This window comes from Podarcis cretensis, assembly GCF_951804945.1.
Source record: "Podarcis cretensis genome assembly, chromosome: 15".
In the NCBI taxonomy this organism is placed as follows: Eukaryota; Metazoa; Chordata; class Lepidosauria; order Squamata; family Lacertidae; genus Podarcis; species Podarcis cretensis.
In genome coordinates this window covers 43121261-43141543 of record NC_137185.1, presented here as the reverse complement: position 1 = coordinate 43141543, position 20283 = coordinate 43121261, and the positions used below count along the sequence as shown (strand labels likewise).

Below are 20283 nucleotides of genomic sequence, written 5' to 3'. Positions count from 1 at the left end.
CAAACGTTGGATGAGTTCTTAACAAAATATTATTATTGGCCAAGGATCTCAACTCCCCTCTGCCTCGAGGGGGACTACCCTGCTGGGTTGTCGTTGGGAGCCGCGCAGTCGCAGCCCCTTGGCGCTGCGCCACGTGGAAATCCGCGCAGACACAGTTCGCACGTGCAAGTTGCGCCCGGACCTGTCTTTGCCTTGAGGTTTTTCGTATCTGCAGCCCGCAGGGATGACGGGCAGTGCCGCCGAGAGGGCAGTTTTCGCCCCTTTAAGGCATCGCCCGCTTCCCCCCCCCGGAAAAAGGCCCGGGATCGCTTTCTTCCAGCGCTCACTCTTAGAGGGAGAATTCCCCGCTCACACGACTCGCCCGGGAACCCGGAGGCTCCCACTGCCCGCCCCGAGTGGCGCCTCTAGCCTTTTCTTTTCTCCGCCTTTGGATTCCCGCCAAGCGCCTCGCCCCTCTGTGCGCATGCCGGACGGGCTGGAAAGGCGCATGCGCCGTCCCACCGACAAGGAAACGTTTGGCCAAGCGAGAGGAGGTAGGCCGCGCCCGAAGCCGGGGGCTCGCCTAGATGTCTTCGCCGGAGGAGGCGCCGGTTGCGCCGGCCGCGGAGGGCGAGCTGCCCCCGGAGTGGGAGACGGACGAAGAGCGCATGGCTTTCCTGTTCTCGGCCTTCAAGCAGAGCCGGGAGGTGAACGCCACCGAGTGGGACAGCAAGATGCTCTTCTGGAGCGAGCTGGTGCTGAAGTGGGGGCGGCGCCGCGGAGGCGTCCGGACCTGCCTGCGGGAGCTGCAGCAGGCCTTCGAGCGGCGGGGCAGCGTCCCTCTGGGCCTGGGCACCGTCCTGCGAGAGCTGCTCAGGTACCGCCGCCCGGCGGGCGGGCGGGCGGGGGGGGGCTCCTCTCTCTCTCTCTCTCTCCTGGCCCCCCCCTCGCTTAGCCTCCTTCCAGCCTGCAGCTGTGCCTCTGAGCGCGTGCAGAGGGAAGTTCTTGCCCTGCTGGGCGAGGGTGTGCTTGCGGGAGGACGAAGAAAGAGAACACTTGTTGTTGTGGTTGTTGTTGTTTGTTTACACCCTGACTTTTCCCTTGACAGGGGACTCAAGGCGGTTTGCAGATAAAAACAACAGCTAAAGAACATGGGGGAAATCCCACAATCATTAAATAACATGATTAAAACTATCAATAGCTATAGCTCTCTATGTATCTATCTAAGCTCTTAAAATATACAGATAAGTACAATAAAAACAGCACAGCACCAGCTGTTTCATTAAAAGCAGTCAGTTCCCAAAAGCTTGTTGGAACAAGAAAAGCTTCACCTGCTGGCAAAAGGACCATAATATGTGATCTAGTAACCTATTAGTTCAGTTCTATTTAAACTGACTGCATATTAATGTCAGCCAAAATATTTATGTCGACAGCTAGCAGCTCCGTTCAGCTCAACTCTGTCAAATAATTAAAAAAAAATTCCTTCCAGTAGCACCTTAGAGACCAACTAAGTTTGTTATTGGTATGAGCTTTCTTGCGCATGCACACTTCTTCGTTTTGTTTTGACTACGGCAGACCAACACGGCTACCTACCTGTAACTAGATCTGTGTCAAATGATACTGATATTCAGTTCTCTCTCTTGCTTTTTTGTTCTTCTGTAAGGTACTTAGGGAGTCCTTTGCCTAAAGAATGTGGTTAATACATAAAATTAACTCTGCTGTTGTGAATAAAATTAGCAAAGATTTCTGGATTTCTGGCCATGAGAATTTTACTGGTCTTTAACATCATTATCTTCTTCTCATTATTACTGGTCTTTAACATTCTTGTTTTCCTGCCACTGCTACTCTTCTGGAGGCTGGTGTGCTTCACTTGTATGCATTTGAGTGACCTTTGCATAAAAAAAATCATGGACTTTAGCTCAATTAGGGAATGCACATAACATGTTGGCTAAACAAGTGAAAGGAGAGGTTGTGGATAACTCAGCTCTGCTCCCCCTACAGGGTCCCCAGTAGCTCTCAACACCCTCCAACTATTTTAAGGGCAACTATAGGCTTTAAGGTGGCACAACATTTACTTACTTACTTACTTACTTACTTACTTACTTTCTCCCATTCTTTTAGGGCCAGCCATTACAAAACATTTTATAATATATATATTTTTAAGAAAACAAAGTAATTAACAAACATAACAAAACTCAACATATTTGTTGTTTAGTCGTTTAGTCGTGTCCGACTCTTCGTGACCCCATGGACCAGAGCACGCCAGGCACTTCTGTCTTCCACTGCCTCCCACAGTTTGGTCAAACTCGGCATATTTAGGGAGCTATAATATCCTGGTCCCAAACTGTTCTGAGCTTTGTTTACATCTGGCACCAGAAGTCACCTGGAGCCCACCTTTAATCCAAACATACTTGGAGACCCATTTCTTATTATTACTACGATATATTTGCATGGTGGTAGTGCTGTTGTTGCCCATCTTGAAGACTACTGCTTTACAGTATCCTCTGCATTTATCATACCCATACTTCTTCAGTACGAGATAGCAGTAGCATGGCAGTCCCAGAAGGCTGATTTTTGTCAATTTAGATAAGTATTCCCTTTGGCTTTGCTGAAACTTACAGCATTTATATATTGCTCTTCCCTCAGACGTGGCAAGTTGCAGAGGGAATCTGACTTCATGACCAGCGTAGACAGCAGCTGGATCTCCTGGGGCGTCGGGGTCTTTATTCTGAAGCCACTGAAGTGGACCCTGTCTAGTGTATTAGGTGACAGCAAAGTGCCAGAGGAGGAGGAAATTCTGATCTATGTGGAGTTACTTCAGGTAGGCTTTCTGATGCTTGGCGATCACATATCATGAGGATGTTGGGGAGAGCTGAGGGTTTCTGTTATGCAATGATAAAAAATATTGTGTTAGGGAAACACTTGAAGAGACCTGTAGCTGAAGAGACCTGTACAGTGGTACCTCGAATTAAGTACTTAATTCGTACCAGAGGTCCGTTCTTAACCTGAAACTGTTCTTAACCTGAAGCACCACTTTAGCTAATGGAGCCTCCTGCTGCTGCCACGCCACTGGAACACAATTTCTGTTCGCATCCTGAAGCAAAGTTCTTAACCCGAGGTACTATTTCTAGGTTAGCGGAGTCTGTAACCTGAAGCATATGTAACCCGAGGTACCACTGTAGTTGCTTTGATATACAGTGTTACCTCGGTTTTCGAGCGTCTTGGAAGCCAAATGTTTCAGAACCTGAACGCCGAAAACCCAGAAGTAATTGCTTCCGTTTTTGAACGCGCCTCAGAAGTTGAACGGCTTCCGCTGTGTTTTTTCCTTTTTTCTCCATTGAGTTTGCAGACTGCCCTTTGCGCCTCGGTTGTCAAACGTTTCGAAGGTTGAACGGTCTTCCGGAATGAATTATGTTCAACAACCAAGGTACCACTGTATGTTCAGGAAATCACTCAGAGGATCCCTCATGCAGACATACCCCACAGTTCATAGAGCTGTTGTGGATTACAAGGAACATGGATATTTAATGAATGTGTACTGCAAATTCTCCTCATGCTTTTTCAGAGCTCTCTACCATACTTGCAAGGGATTTCCATCTTTATACCTTAATGTATTTCTTGTTTAGTTTTAAGTTCAGATATCTGCTCCCTGTGGTGCAACTTGAACCATGTAAATATAGTTTGGAGTGGCACTATCCATAATTCCAGGATGTCTTCAGTCAAGCCAGCCAATCACTATGGCTTTAACTCTGCACTAAGAACAGCATATATCTTTCCTATTCAGTATCATCTTGCTTAAATATTCAAGTGACTAATTTTTGAAGAAGCCTATTTTCTCACCCATGTAGGTTGAGAATAGAATAGAATTATTGAATAGAATTATTGCATTTTAATTTGTGATCATATTCTGACTGGGAATCAGTAGGAATCCTTCAGAAAGGGAAGGAAGAGCTGTAGGCCAGCTCACTTCCATAAACACGTTCCATTATATATTTGAGGAAGCAGAGCAATCTGCACCAGATTAGCAGTTCTCCTTCTCATCCTTCGACCCTCAAGTGTTATTGTATCTCTGCTTTAATATTTAAAAGTTTCTCCTTTGTTCTTCACACACAGAAACCTTGAAGATGAAGGTAGTCTTAGGGAGCAGCAGAGTGAAGATTAATACTATTTTTAAAAAGCATTTTTATATTGTTCTGCTGAAAAAACTCCCCCAGGTTGTTGTTTTTTGAGATCAGTAGTAAACAAGATAGTCCCTGCTCTCAGGCTTTCAACCTAAAAGACATGATACAGTAGGGGAAAGGGACGAAGATGTAAAACAGGTGAACCCAGCCACTCATTTTTATAGTCAAAAGGCTCTTATAATTGCCGGTTTGAATGGAAACAATTTGGAGAAAGAAGGAGCCAAAGTGAGCTGGCCGCTTAGCAGAGTGGCCTTGCTTCTGGTCTTTCCCTGTGCTGCCCTTAGTTGTTCTTTAACTGCATACCTTAATTAGACATGTGTGCTGACTTATACTGACTGTTTATTTGCTGCAAGCTAGAGACCAGAAACAGATGGGCTACCGATTATCTAATGATACTCAAATCTAGTCTGTAGCTGAACAGTAAAAACCACTGATCTAAACTGTGGTGTGCTCTGTACTGTATTGTGAATGAGGTTTGAATGTCATCTGTAGAAATGCCTTGCCATTTCTGAGTCAGGTTAGGATATTAAGCAATTCTGGTTTAGTTTGTGCATGGTACCCACAACAGAGGCAGGGAATAAAGAGTTCAGTGCAAATGGTTATTTTCTTTAGGAAAAGGCAGAAGAAGTGTATCATCTCTACCAGAATTCCACACTTTCTTCACACCCTGTGGTTGGCCTGTCAGAGCTGCGTTCCCTGTGCACTAGCATTTGTTCGGACGAAAGGACGTTCTGTCTGGTGCTGCTGCAGCTGCAGAAGGAAAAAAGGGTCACGGTGTTGGAGCAGAATGGCAATAAGGTAGGGTTTTCATATTTTGAAGAGCAAGAAGGAGGACACATTTGCCGACTTCTACTTTTAACTATGAGACTCATTTTACATACCCATGAAAAGGAAGACATGTCCTGGAAAAAGAGGATATATGGCAACCCTAATAAAGAGTTAAAATGTGAGTTGCATTTCTGGGAGTTGTGCCGTCTCTAAATGGAAATAAGTTGGGCCAAATAAAGCCAGTCTTCCATTTGCCTTGCGCTCACTCATTCAGCAGAAGGTTTCCCCCTCTAAAATGAAAACCCAAAGTGGCAATGAAGATATCTGCAGCATTTAAGTGAGATAAGGCAGCATTAAGCTGAATTTGTCATTTCATAATTAAAAAGGGAAACATGGGCTTCTGGGCAGGAGAAGGGTTGGTCATATCCTCATCTATAATATAGTGTCACCCCACCTCCTCCAAATAATTCTGAGGTTGTGGGAATTTGAACTTTTTTTGGCTATGACGTATGGAGTGAACATAATAGTTGAAAAGGCTTGGTGAGCTCTGGATTGCAGAAATGCCGTGGAGGTCTGCTATTTTCTTCCAATTGTACTTCAGGCAATATCTTGTGCTGCCCTGAAAGTACAAGATAGCTGATTGAGGAGGGGTGGTGGGGTCTACTGTATAGACTTTAAAATGTGGTTCATACTTTTACAGAACTTGGTTAATGCAAGATATTCAGTGTTTCACAAATGAAGATAGAGATATGCTTATAACAGCGTTGGTGCAAAAATCATTGACTCCCCAAATCTATGTTGCTGAAATGTCTTCTCTGACGGCTGTATTCATCACTTACTCTTCAGTAGACTTCCCTTTTTAGATACCAAGAGGATGTTTGTTCTTTTGGTTAAATATAGGCTAGAAAAAACACATGTTAGCTCATAACATGGGTAGGCAAACTAAGGCCCGGGGGCTGGATCCGGCCCAATCACCCGTCGACGGTCCGGGAATCAGCATGTTTTTACATGAGTAGAATGTGTCCTTTTATTTAAAATGCATCTCTGGGTTATTTGTGGGGCCTGCCTGGTTTTTTTTTACATGAGTAGAATGTGTGCTTTTATTTAAAATGCATCTCAGGTTATTTGTGGGGCATAGGAATTTGTTAATTTTTTTTCCTTTCAAAATATAGTCCAGCTCCCCACAAGGTCTGAGGGACAGTGGACCGGCCTACTGCTGAAAAAGTTTGCTGACCCATGTCCTACAATTTGTTAGCAACATATTCAAATAGGGTGTGTGTGGAATGACAGCTTGAGCGCTACATCCTGCCTTAATGGCCATGCATGTGCTTTTACATATTTGCATTAGAGATAAGATGCATCCACCTCACAGCTCACATTTTAATTTCTGTCAACCAGGGAAAAAGATGTTGAAACCTGAAGAAGTCCAGCAACTCTAATAAAGTATCTCTAAAATACAAAAATAGGGACGTATACTGGAAAGCAGAAAGTCTCCCTGGGAAATAAGAGACAATTGGACCTTAAGATGATGGGATGAGATCTTATGTCATAATGAAATTCTCTTTCAGATAATGAAATTTGCTCGAGGTCTTCATACCAAAGTATCTCCAGTGAATGATGTTGACATTGGGGTTTATCAGCTCATGCAAAGTGAACAGCTGCTGTCTCAGAAAGTGGAGTCCCTGGCACAAGAAGCAGAGAGGTAATATGGGTGTGTGTCCTTTACATCCTTAAAGCTGTCAGTTATGTCACAACTCATGCATTGCTGAGCTGTGGTCCTTCAGGCAAGGGGCATCTTTTAATCAATTTTTATTAAAAGTTTCCCACATAAAATACAATAAAAGCCAAACTAATCTAGAGAAAAGAGATAAGAAAAAAAGAAGAATAAGAATATAAAGAAGAAGAAAGAGAAGGAAAAAAGAGAAAGTGAATACAAAGCCCTTATCAGAGTTATATCTTAACCCTTTATCCACACACAGAAGAGTGAACCCTCCCAGCTCTCACCTGCGTGCTTCCCCTTTCCCCAGCCTCCCACCATGGAAGAGCCTCTCTACCCTGCCCCTCACACAGGGCCCCCCATCTTCCGCCCACCACCTTCCTGTGTGTATCTTCATTAATCCAAAATAGGGAACTTCAAAAAGCAAAGCATAAATGTAGATAGAGTTAACCAAAGAAAAACAAGAATTGGAGATCATAGAAAGAAAAGAAAAGAAAAGAAGAAAAAGAAAAGAAAAGAAAAGAAAAGAAAAAGAAGGGCAATTGTGTATATGACAGTTATTCAAAGTATGCACTCCAGGAAAACAATCTAACTGTATTATACAGCTGTTTCTCAATCTGCTAGGTGTTGTTTTTTCAATCTTCCATCCCGTTCATCTCAAATTCACCTTTTCCTACGCAAAAGTCAAAAAGTAGCTCTTCAATTATTATAATTAAATGTCTTAAATAGTCCTCCAATCCAATATGATGAATTTCTCCCCAACGGTTCTGAGAAATCTAAAAAGTGTAATAGTCCATATTTATTAGCTTGTTGTGTCTTCATTACTTTGTACAGTGGTACCTCTATATGCGAACGGGATCCGTTCCGGAGCCCCATTCGCATCTAGAAGCAAATGTAACCCGTGTCTGTGTGTGCGCGGGTCATGTTTCGCTGCTTCTGCGCATGCACATGACGTCATTTTGAACGTCTGTGCATGTGCAAGCGGCGAAACCCGGAAGTAATGCACTCCGTTAGTTCCGGGTTGCCGCAGAGCGCAACTCGAACACGCTCATCCTGAAGCACATTCAACCCGAGGTATGACTGTACTCAGTTCCATATATTTCAGTCCCATTTCCTGTTGACCATGCTTACTTAAAGGAACTTAAAGGAAAAAGGAAAAATCCTTCTACTTTTTCCATTTTTCATCGAAAGCAATTGTCAAGAGCTTTATTCACTTCAATTTGTGCACCTGGCCCTTTCTTTCTCAGTTCCATCTCTGCCATCTCTGGTTCTCTCTTAATGTCCATGTTCATAAATCCATTCATTTATTCCGGCATCACAACAACATCTTTCAATTCATCATCTGCTGTTATCCATTTTGCCTTTACCTTCTCATATTCCATCAGAAGAGGATCCATCTCTTTTTCCACAGGTCCTGTGCGTTCTTTAGTCTGATGCATCTCTGATCCAATCTCTTTGAATGTTCAATGCATCTCAGCTCTTAATTTTGTCAGCTGTTCATCCAGCAGCTGCTGCATGACACCAACAATAGATGAGGCATTTAGCTTTGCCTTTGCCATATTGGGTTCTATTCATCTCCCCCTTTGGCAGTCTCTGCATCCAGGAACTTGTGCATGTTCAGGCAAGGGGCATCTTCACTGCTGAACGACAGTTAAGGCATTTGGTAAATCATGATCTTGTTTTTATAAAGCTTCTTTATAAAAGGGTACAAAAAATATGAGCGGAGCAGATCTACAATTGCTTCAGTAGTGATACTGAGATGCACCACATGTGTGGGGCTACAATCTCCCATCGGTCTAAGAATGACCACCTAATACGTAATAAATAAGAAACTGAGCTGCTTACACTTTGCTTTTGTAGATGTAAAGAGGAGGCCCGGAGTGCATGTAGAGCTGGGAAAAAGCAGCTGGTAAGTCCTGTGTTTTCTTAACTAGGCAACCAAAAGTTGTGTGGGATGTGTACGTCCAAAGCCAACCTGCTTCAAAGGTCATGTGTTTTTGTGAGTTTAGCACATGGGTGGGCAAACTAAGGCCTGGGGGCCAGATCCGACCCAATTGCCTTCTAAATCTGGCCTGCGGACAGTCTGGGAATCAGCGTGTTTTTACATGAGTAGAATGTGTGCTTTTATTTAAAATGCATCTCTGGGTTATTTGTGGGGCATAGGAATTCATTCATTTCCGCCCCTCAAAATATAGTCCGGCCCCCAACAAGGTCTGAGGGATAGTGGGCTGGCCCCCTGCTGAAAAGGTTTGCTGACCCCTGGTTTAGCACTTGTCAAGCCTCTTGTTGAGGTCGAAGGGCATCTTACTGCAGCACAAGAACCTTTTCATGGGCATACATTAGCTCATTTTGTAGTATGAGGTCTAATGTGTCTTCTGTCAAGGTACTGCTTCGTTTATAAAATTGTTGTGCTTTCTTGGGTGTTCAGAGCACAGTCTCTTCTTTCTTTAGCTAATAGAACTATTACTTTACCTGTTGAATATTTTTGGTGACAAGAATAATTGTTACCATTCAATGATAGTGTTGAAATAAACAAAACCCTCTTCCTTTTTTTTGCTTTGAGAAACAATCCTGCCTTACTTGTACCACTTAGGCACTTCAGAAGAAACATACACACAAAGTAAATTGTACCAACAAGGTACTTTGCCCTGCATCTATAGCAGAAGCTGGCAGTTTCAGGACTTTTCTCTGTAACTTGCTAAATGCTGTGCATTTCACTCTCCAGCACTGAAATGCACATTTACCTTAAAAAAACACAGCAACAGGGGCAATTACTTCTCCCTCTCTCCCAGCAGCAAGCAGACAAATGCAGTCTTAAGGACATTCATTCACTTAGCCGGATAAGCTTTGATAAGCTTTGAGGGGAAGACAACCACTGTGCATGTCCTCCTGCACTGAGATGACTGTTTTAAATAGGGAGTTATTTCAGGCTGCTCTTGATGGTTCATCAAAACTGTGCCTTTATGTTCTTAGGCACTTAGGTCTTTGAAATCAAAACGAAGAACAGAAAGACGTATTGCAGAACTTCACTCCAAGCTGGACGTAGTACAAGGCATCCTGGACCGGATCTACGCCTCTCAGACAGATCAGATGGTATTCCTTTACTGATGTGTCGCCATTGACTCCGCTTTGCTCTGTTTAATTCTTCTGTCTAAGATTTCTGCTTGAAGATCTGCTTTATGTTGGAAATACACATTCTTTCCACTGCAGTGTTGACTGATTTGTCAGTCTGGGGCTTGTTCACACACTTCTTACCTCTTGCAGCTATAATGGAGGTAGCCAATGTGGTACTACTGTCCAGGTATTACAGTCCAGGTCAGCATGACAGATAGTCAGGCCTGATGGGAACTGTACTCTAGCAGCATCTAGAAGGCATCAAATGGTCTTTCCTGTACTCAAATATTTCTTCCTTTCTATCTCTCTGCTTCTCTTCCTGACACAGAGCATGCCTTGGCTTTGGCACATCTATGGCCGGTTGATCCCCATTTGCCTGTTGTTGTGTGCCACTGCTGTTAGCAAGATGCCTCAGTAGACATGTGTTTCATTCTATAAGCTTTGTAAATTATAAACTTTAGACATTGGCAGTAGTACTTCTTGGCAGATTTACCCAGTAACTTAAACTCACATAGTATTTAATTTATAGGGTAGGATATTTATTGATGTACATACACATCATCAGTGAGGAATTGCTCACTAATGATAAACATTTTCTTGATCTGGGAGAATTAGCTGATTAATTCTAACCAAGCAGAAGCATGCAAAGCGTAAAAGGAAATGGAATTGTGTTTATAAAGCACAGCTTGGAAGGCATGCTAACCTGCTCTCTCACTGGGCTCACTTTGCATACTAAGCCTCAGTCTAGGCCTAATCAGGGCTGCGGCAGGGCGGACCAGTGAGTGGCTTCTGAAATACGGACACATGTCAAGATAGGAAAAAGGAGCAGATGTGGAGGCTACAATTTGTAGTGAAAGTACCTGTGGAAGACAGGATAGGGAGCAAGCTTGGTGGAGAATCCCGAAGAAGAAAGAACTGGGTGCACTGAAACTCCTGAGTCTTTCAGGAAAATGTTGAAGAAAGTAAGAGGTCCTGAAAGTGGCTCCTCTGCAAAAGTTCACTGTCCCAAGCATATGGCTTGCAAAATATTTCAGTTGAGATTACAACCGTAACTCCCTCATCTACTTTTCCCTCAGGCCTCAAGCGGCCTCCTGACAAAGTAAATCCAACTGAAGCCATTTTTAAAATCATATAGGCAATATTGAGGTGGAATGCCTGCCAGAATCAGTATTATTTATTATTTATTTAGAGCATTTATATCCTGTTCTTCAGCCCAAAAGGCTCCCTGAGCAGCTAACATGAAATTAAAACAAGACACTCCCTAACCACAGACTTAAAGGTAAAGGTACCCCTGCCCGTACGGGCCAGTCTTGACAGACTCTGGGGTTGTGCGCCCATCTCACTTAACAGGCCAGGGGCCAGCGCTGTCCGGAGACACTTCCGGGTCACGTGGCCAGCGTGACATCGCTGCTCTGGCGAGCCAGAGCCGCACACGGAAACGCCGTTTACCTTCCCGCTGGTAAGCGGTCCCTGTTTATCTACTTGCACCCGGAGGTGCTTTCGAACTGCTAGGTTGGCAGGCGCTGGGACCGAGCAGCGGAAGCGCACCCCGCCGCAGGGATTCGAACCGCCGACCTTTCGATCGGCAAGCCCTAGGCGCTGAGGCTTTAACCCACAGCGCCACCTGCGTCCCTGGCAACCACAGACTTACTTACAAATAAATAAATAAATAGGCTATTTAAAAAGGTGAAGAACTGCAACAGATTACTGAAAATACTTGTAAAATAACAGGCTATTCTCTTTCCTCCCAATAAGGTATTTAATGCTTACCAGGCTGGAGTTGGAGCTCTGAAGTTATCCATGAAAGATGTCACCGTAGAAAAGGCAGAGAACCTGGTGGATCAGATTCAAGAGGTACTATAAAGAGGAAAAACAAATAATCTCTATACAAGTGTTAGTTAAATGAGAATCACATTTGTGCTGCAGGTTGCTTCTTAGCTTTCTGTTAAGTGGTTTTTTCCATATCTGCCTTTGCTTAACCCCTCTTAGCAGGCTTTATTTCAGATGCCAGGGTAGTGTAGTGGTTAGAGCAGGGGCCAATGATCTCCCTCCAGTCCTCTGTCTGGCCCTTCAGACTCTCCTCAATCTACACCCCTCACTGGCTCTGCTGCACATCGTCCTACAGTTATTTTGGAATCTGTCCTTGTAACTGCAATAATGGAGAGATGTAAGTGTAGAACCCTCTGAACTGACTGTGACTAGACTGTAGTCATTGGAAGGTTGCCCATGAGGGGATGCGTCCCTCAGGCTTGAAAAACGTTCCCTAGCCCTGAACTAGAGTGTTGTACTCGGCTAGGGAGAGCCAGGTTCAAGCTTGCTGAATTGCTGTGGACAAATCACTATGGTCTAGCTTAGCCTGCCTTGCAGGATCATTGTGGGATTAAAATGAAGGATTTGATGTGTGCCGACTGAGCTCCTTGGAAGGTGGATTAAAAGTGTAATAAATGGCAGTATCTGCTGCTTTTTTCAGCTTTGTGACACCCAGGATGAAGTAGCGCAAACCTTAGCAGGAGTTGGAATCAATGGCTTAGGTGAGTCCAAACTCTTAAGCCTCCAAACCCTTGTTGTTAGGTTTTCTACCTTACAACCTCATATTCAGACATTTGAACAGAATCTTCCTCAAATGGTGGTGCTGGTCTGCATGGTGGGAATTGTAGTCCAAAATATCTGGAGGACAGTGGCCTAGCATGGGTTGCCAGTGCCCTAGGCAAGGCAAGTATTGCGCCCTCTAACCTGTGAGGAGAAGCAATCCTACATCACAGGATTGAGGAAAAAGTTTGGGGAGCCCCACCATGCGAGAGTCTGTCTCTACTCTGCACTTGAGGGATATGGGGCATCTAGGACCAACTGCTGACATCACAGGTTATGGTGAGCACAGAGTAACCCTTCAGATGGGAGAAGCACTCCAGTGGTGCAAACCCTTCCCTTGTCGGCATGCACTCTGCACAAGCGCTGTGGCTCCTTCCTTTTTGTGCACCTGAGGAGAGCCCCACACTTGGAGAAAAGGTGGTGGTGACGGTGGATTTGGTTTCAAAGAGCGGCATGTGGCAGCGGAGTGCCGGGCCACCAGGGCTGTCCTTGAGTGGGCTGGGCAGCACTATACCCACTGGAGTGGGCTGAAGCCAGTGGGAGTGTCTCTGCCAAGGCTCAGGACAATGGGCGGAGGAAGCTGGCAGCAGGCAGGACGGAGGTGCTGGCTGCCACTTGACCATCAAAGCGTCTTCATGCCCAGCACTGCTGCTGTTGCCAAGCCGAGCCATGGAGCAGTGGCAGGACATGCATCCATGCCTCCTCCGGCTGGGGTCGTGTCCTGCTGCCCGCCTGCCTCCCCCCCCCCCAACAAGGTGCTCGCAGCCAGCCTGGTGCTGCCTGACAGTGAGCTGAGGTGACCCACTTGCGGCTGGTGCTGGTGCAGCAGACCTGGGCTTGAATGGGACAAAAAGGTGAACGAAAACTCCAGGGGTCCAGTGCATGTGTTGCGCACAGACACATTTCCTTCCCCCTGCACACACAGAAGGAAGCCTGGAGGGCTTCGTCCTTTTGCCATAGTGGTGGCCAGGATCAGTTTTGCGAGCAGAAAGAAAACTTTGAGAAAGGAGCTGAGCCGCCCCAGTAGCTGAGGCTTGGAGGTGGGGAAGCATCCCTTACCCAACTTGCCACCCACCACATACTTGCCTGAGGAAACCTAGTTGGGACAGGCTGACATAGTGCCTCTTGTGGTCTGTAAAAGGCATGAGTGAGGTGGGTCCCATTCCCAACTGTAATATATTGCCACTATTTGACGATTTTTTTGTTAGGAAAAACAACGAGAGCGCATTCTCAGTAGGGCTGAGCAGAATAAGAGAACCTTCTTCAAGCTCTTGCCTTTCTTACAGATCTTAAGAAGGTTATAGTACATCTTACAGCTATGTGTCCTGGAGCTGATCTCTCTTGTTGAGCATGTCTTCTAATCCTATGTGCAGTTAGTAGGGAATAGGCACTGTTGTACTCTGTGGGACTTCATTCTGAGTAAATTCACCAGCAGCCCAAGCTGTATGTCACACTGGAATGTATTTGTTCTCCAGTATCAGAAGCTGATGCCGAGGAACTGGAAAAGGAACTGGACACTCTTCTCCTGGACTCCTCAAAAGATCTTCTGGACCTGCCTTCCGTTCCACAGAAGCCACTGTTTCCTACGTCCGTAGTGCTTCCTAGCATCTCAGATGCTGAGCTTGAAGCAGAGTTGGAAAAGCTCACTCATTCAGTTGGAGGTATGTTTCTGTTATATTGTTTTCCAGAGTCTAATGTCTTGAAGACCCAGTTTGCCAATCCCAATAAACTATAGCTAATTGACAACCATGAATGTGCTACTTGGCTTCTTAATTAATGCATTAATTCCAAGCATTAATGCATGGAAGAAAGAAGCCACAATTTCTGGCATTGCATTATGTCCGAACTGGAGGCTGTGGTCGGTTTTGCTAACAAGCCACAATCTGTAGCCATGATTTATTCTTTGCTTACTGAAAGTGATTTGTTTGAGCAAAACAAACCACAGTCCCTGGTTTGGATATGATGCACAACCAGGGATTGTTGTTTGCTTTCCCTTCAGCCTAGTGGGGAAAAGCAAAGGTGGCACAGTCAGCATGTTTGTGGTGAACTATTGTGGCATGCAAACGAGGCCAAAACTTGTAGACATCCCACCAGCAGGCTCCCTGCAGTGTTATGCTCTCTTTCTTCCCAAGTGTGTTACTCTGGGCTTCTTAGCTAAGTTGATTGCATGCCAGTACAGAATTCTTTTTCTAGAGGATAATTAAAAGGACCTGAATCTTGTTCAGTTCCACGCCTCTCTCTAGCTGCCCTGGTAGTGTCCCTCCAACTCCTAAAGCTCCTTGTGCTACACAGTCATCTCATTTACCCTCTGAGAATAAAAATGGCTGCTTCTCTGTTGCCCTTTTTAGGATTTAAATCTGAGCTTGGATGCAAAGGTGCATGAAGGCTGGTAGGCCAGGCATTCCCTGGCCACAGGTGGGAGGCCTACCCAAAGACTTGGGTGTGTAGTAGACGTGGCCTATTGCCATAGATCCATAGGGGCAGACCTTCCTGCTTTCTAGCTTTGAAAATCTCTTATAGCCAACTAAGGAGCAAGAGCTGTTTAGCAGGGGGTAAGCATATACTTTGTTATTTATGTAATTGTCAGTGGAAATGGTGCTTTACAAAATAATAAAAAAGACAGGCCTCTTCCCCACAAGCTTAACAATGTAAAATTTTAATTGAGTGTAGGCATGTTGTTATGCATACTTAAATTTGCTTCTACCGCTGTTGCAAGTGTGTTTGACCGTCTTCCTTTTTGCATCATTTACAGGATTGGCACTAAAGACTGACTCAAAGGCCTCTGAGCCCAAAGGAGCTCTGGAACTGCATCTCTAATGACTCAATACCACCTTCGTGCTATGATGATGTCTTAAATTTTGGTGATCGTAACTACAAAAGTAACTTGTGGAATGTGGGCTTATGTCCCCCCCTTGCTAGATGGCACTTTTGTAAGAGACAGGATGTACCTGCCATGACAATCCATCATCTTTCAAACAGATCCCAACTGCTGTTGCTGTTGTCTTTTCAGTGCCAAACTACAGTGTCTCCGGTTGACATGTTCACCTGTGTTGCCAAGTCATGGTTGCCCTTCCCTGGCAAGTTGACACTCCTGCTGAGATTTTAACTTGTCACACGACACTCTGAAGGCCCTCTTTCCACTACGTGAAACTGCACCTAGTTGTGCCAGCTTTGGGGAGAATCAGAAATGCAATAGGATCACAGCATTCCTGGCATCCAGCTGTTCTGTGTGTCTGTGCAAAACACTTGCTGCACATGAGAAAGATACTGACTCTGGTAGCTCTCGCTGGGCAACAGGCACACACACAAACACACATGTTGATGGTCTTTCTGTTCTTCCTTATCTGTGTTTGCACGATGTGGACAACATAGATGTGTGACAGTTTTATTGTAGGAGACTTTTTGTTGCTGTTTCCACAAGGGGGTAGTATCCGCAAGCACAAAATGCCACGTAACCCTTTTTCAACAATAGTAGTGTAGCCTTAAATGGGACCTGCAAAGAATTATAAAATGTAGGGGTTTAGGGCTTTTTGTTGCTGCTTGACGATTATAATCTTTTGATGTTTGAGAAAGTACTTTTCAGTTTATTTGTAGGAAGAGCAAGTAACATTTAACTTCTGCTTTGGTGGAATGCTCCCTTTAATACTTCTGAGAGATTTAGGGTGAGCTTTTTAGCCAGAAATTTACAGATGATGGCTTCATATCTTCTGGGAGGCTATTCAATCATGTATATTGGAAGACCTTTAAAAATGGCAGAGCTTTGGATTGATATCTCTGCATCTGATGTATTTATTGGGGAGAGTTGCTGTTTCCTTTTAACACAAAAAATGTTGATGGAATGCAGGATGGAAAAGCTAGTGGGCAAGTGCCAGTTAGCCTATTGAGATGACTTTTATTCATCTGGTGGGAAATGCAGTTCTTGCCCTCTGCAGAACACCTTTTACAAAGTAAATTATATTCTGAGTAGAGCCATTGAAGTGAATTAACCAGAGTTAGTCGTATGTAGGACTAACATTGGATGCAGCGCTATGAGACAGGCCTGCACTTTTTCTGGATGGAAGTTGTTTTCTAGCCACATTAACTGCAAAAGGAAAAAGTGGCACTTTGCTTGTGTGTGAGTGCACTGCACGAAGCACACAGGTGGTGGGAACCATTTATATAATGAGAAACTGTGGGTCAGTAGTGGCTGTTGGTAAACTTGCAGCCTATTCCAAGACTGAGTATACACTCTAAAGCACAATGGTCTGGATGGTGTTTGCTGCTGAGTGAGCTGTGATTCAGGAAAAGTGAAGCAAAATGTTTTTTTCAAGGAAGAGATCTGCCTAAATTGGAGGTGGGAGAAACAGCTGGCCTTGTCTCCTCAGTGTGCTGTGCTAGAATCAATACTTTGCTGATTCCCTCAAGACACTTTTTCTGAAGGCAGATGGCAAATGGGAGTTGCATTGAATAATTTTAATGCCATAATCATTTGTTAGAAAAACAGTTAAGAGAGGGGGGAAAGGTAATCAATCTTTAAAATAACCAATGATGTAATAAAGGGGAGGAAAGTCTTCAGTTCCTCTCTATTGTTGTTTAACATGCTTCACTTTGCATATTATTCTCCCTTCATGGTTTTGTTTATTTGAAGCAGACTGTCCATTTAGATATAATGAACAGGGCTTGGAGAACGCAGCCCTTTGAACAATCAGTATATTGGATTCCATGATGCATCTAAACCTTTTCTTGTCTCGTAATGAGATCTTCTCTGTTGCCTCTAGCTGGAGTTGCTATTTACACTTTAATTTCATACGGTGTGCTTTTTCCTTTGCTACTTTTGGACAGTGATCCTCATTACAGATGTAGCTTGATTTTTTTGTACAAAACTAAAGGAAAAAATGGTGCCTCAAAATTGTGGAAATGCCAGCTATAGGAATGTTGAGTCTTGCTGTGAATCACAGAAATGTCTGGGTTCAGGTGTGCTGAAAAGAGTTAGAAAGCTGACAGCATTCCTGGTTTCTAGAGCTGAACTAAATGTGATGTGTGGTCCGTAGTTCAGCATTGCATAGCTTCTCTTTCACAGATAGCTGAAGTGGGGACCTCTGAACTGAAATGGGGTCATAGTGGGGGTGAGAGATTTTATTAACCCTTTGCTCCTGCGCTTGTTGACCTGATTGGAATTGTGTCTCCTCTCTTGCAACCTGCTGTTGCAGTGGAAGGAAAGCATAAATTCCTTCCATTGCAAATAGTAAGCTTGGAGCAGGGGTGTGTGGGGGTGTAGTTTTTGATTGGGATGGTGGCAAGAGCAAAGGGTTAACCCCCACCCATACCACAGTCTCAGTCCAGCTTCCCCCTCCTGCACTGGCCACTGTGAAATAATGAGATTTGCAATGTCAAAAATATGTCAAAGGTCACATCTCATTTGCCTCTGCCTGCCTTTTTAGTACTCTGTGGCAGCTTTAGTCCTCCCCTGGAGCACTATCCCAGCCTAGTTTGGATAAATGGAAAATAATAGGTACCCAATCTTTTTAGCAATTTCATTAGGCTTGCTGCGAGGTTGACCTGCAATGCCAGTTTGGAACCAAGGAAGCCCAGTGAATTCTCATTGAAGCAATAAACCTCTGCAGACCCCCTCATTCACCTGCATGGAAACCCTGGTTGCCTCTTGCTGCTGGGCTAGTACGTAAACACACAAAGCTATCCTTTTGTGCACTGTCCTTAAAAACAAACCACAATTCTGTGCCTCGGCAATCCAAATTCTACTTTCAGGTGGGGAGTTGAATTATGTGACCCAATTAAGCAAATTCACACAATTCTGCAGTCTCTTGTGTGTAATAGTTACTTTTTTGCTACTCGTTGGAGGAGGAAGGATACTGAAGTCCTGTTGCCAACTTCTAGAAATCCGATTCAGCCAGGTTTCTGCCTTGTGAGACTTGTAAGGTGTCAGTGCCTGGACCCTTTTAAACCCCGTTTAAAACAATGAAAACAAAAAACAGATTCCAAGAATGCTGAATTATTTGCCCACCCCAACAAAATGGCATACATTCATGCACAGCCCTGTCAATAGGCAATAGTTTTAAGAGGATTTGAGTTCCAAATGCATTGTAAACAGCTCTATTCTGTAGTCCTCATAGCAATTTAAAGGAATAATTACTTTCCATGCCTCGCCTCAAATCCTAGATCATTGGGATCAGTACTGTTTTTCTGCTGCTTTCAGAATCAGGTCCTGCTTCTCCCTCTAATCTGTACAACATGCAAGAAGTGGAGGTTTTATTGTATGTGTCCCTAATGTGTCTGTATCTAAAATATTGCTGCTCAGAGGGCTGGAAGAGGCATTCAACAGTTAATATTGAACAGCTTGTTCCTTTCTAGAAGTGGCTTGTAATTTTCATGCTCCGGCACCAAGCGGGAATGTAATCAAGATGAATGAAGAGAAAGGAAATCTAAAGTCTCAATTGTTTAAAAGTGGGCAATTTGTAGAGAAGGCAGTTCTGTTGGACGTGAGAGAGAGATTAAAGAAACTGCAAATTTAAATAGTGTCCTGGTGGTGGGTGAAATGTAAAGTGTACTGCATTGTAGTTATGCAACCACACAGAGATTAGAACTTTGTGTTTGCTTGTACTCTCACCCTAATCCAAATTCTGTACCAAAATATCTCCAGCTTCATTCTCCAGATGTATGCAAACATTTTAATTTTCTTTGTAGCTAACTGGAACCATAGAATAGTGGAGTTTAGAGGGACCACAGATCTTTTGCCCAATGTGGAGTTCGAACCCACAACCTTGAGATTAAGAGTCTCATGCTTTAGCAACTGAGCTAATTGGCATGTGTGTTGTGTGAATTTGAACTTTTTGGGAGAATATACTTCAACTAAGAAACAAATGGGAAGGATAAGAACAATACATGGGAAGCACTGATGGGTGAGGGGTCAGTAAGGAATGTATGAGGAAGGAAATGTGACTTAGTGATTGAGTGGGCAGTATCAGTAGTCCAAGAGTTCACAGCTTTGCTGCGCCTTGGGGGCATGAGCCCTTTGCAGGCACTGCTTTGCGTTGTTTTTTACAACCTTGAGAGCTCCCATCAGCCCCATCTAGGTGACACTACTGAGGGATGGTGGGAGTTGTAGTTCAACAAAAGTTTGAGGGCCTCAAGTTCCCCATCCCTCCTCTAGAAAGTTCGTGGCAAGCTGTCCCTCTCTCTTAGCCCTGCCCCAGACTCTAGTGTACTTTACATAAGAATCTTGTAAGGATGACAACCAGAGAACGCATGCAAAGTGCACTGAACCTTTTAGCCTCTCTTACTGACTTTGGGTTATTGCAAGGATATGATGATAATAATAAACATTTGCATACTATCTAACATCACCATCATGTTATCCTTGCAATAATCCAAATAAAAGATAAGTGACCAGCGCAAGGACACCCACTACTGAGCAAAGAGTTGAAGCCAGTTCCCCCTGCTCCAGTACTCCTTGCACTCCTTGCACATTGTCTTTGTCTTTATTTCTGGCCTGAGATTGACTATCCATGAGCTCTCTTGTCCAAAGCTGGTTAAATTGGAAACCATGTGCTCTTTTGCCATTTTCTTTTTTAAAAAGATCTTGTCTGCTGTTGGCAAAAACGTCTCCGGAAATGGATCTATAATTTTGCTTTAGTCAAACTCCAATTTAACCAGCAGTTGTTACCTTTTCTTGTTGGATGTGAAAATGGTGTTTTGACACCCCCCCCCCCCCGGGTTTCAAAGGAAATCTGTGGCTGGATGCACATTCCTCCCCACTATGACAGAGGCATTATTGCCTGTGCTCTAGACACTCAATTCACTGTAATCTCTCCTACACATGTTTCTGTGGGTGTTTCATTGTGCTTAAGACCTGCTTGATCAGAGAGGATTGTGGGCACAGCGTCTGCACACCAGAGGGAAGGACGCCTGTATGGCAGCTTTCACAGCTTTCCCAAACTA

The 20283-nt window shown here is 44.3% G+C and overlaps 1 protein-coding gene and 1 long non-coding RNA gene across 2 annotated transcripts in view; one reads left to right on the top strand and one right to left on the bottom strand.

Annotated features, from left to right (window-relative positions):
• LOC307203987 overlaps positions 1-20283 on the bottom strand; it is an 86721-nt gene that overhangs the window by 34546 nt on the left and 31892 nt on the right. The window lies entirely within an intron of this gene.
• Positions 471-18858, top strand: CHMP7 (charged multivesicular body protein 7). Its single transcript, XM_079955132.1, has 10 exons — positions 471-856; positions 2626-2800; positions 4773-4958; positions 6497-6630; positions 8506-8554; positions 9619-9738; positions 11515-11613; positions 12230-12290; positions 13824-14009; positions 15101-18858. Exons 1-10 carry the CDS (start codon positions 567-569, stop codon positions 15163-15165), a joined length of 1365 nt encoding a protein of 454 aa, XP_079811258.1. The 5' UTR covers positions 471-566; the 3' UTR covers positions 15166-18858.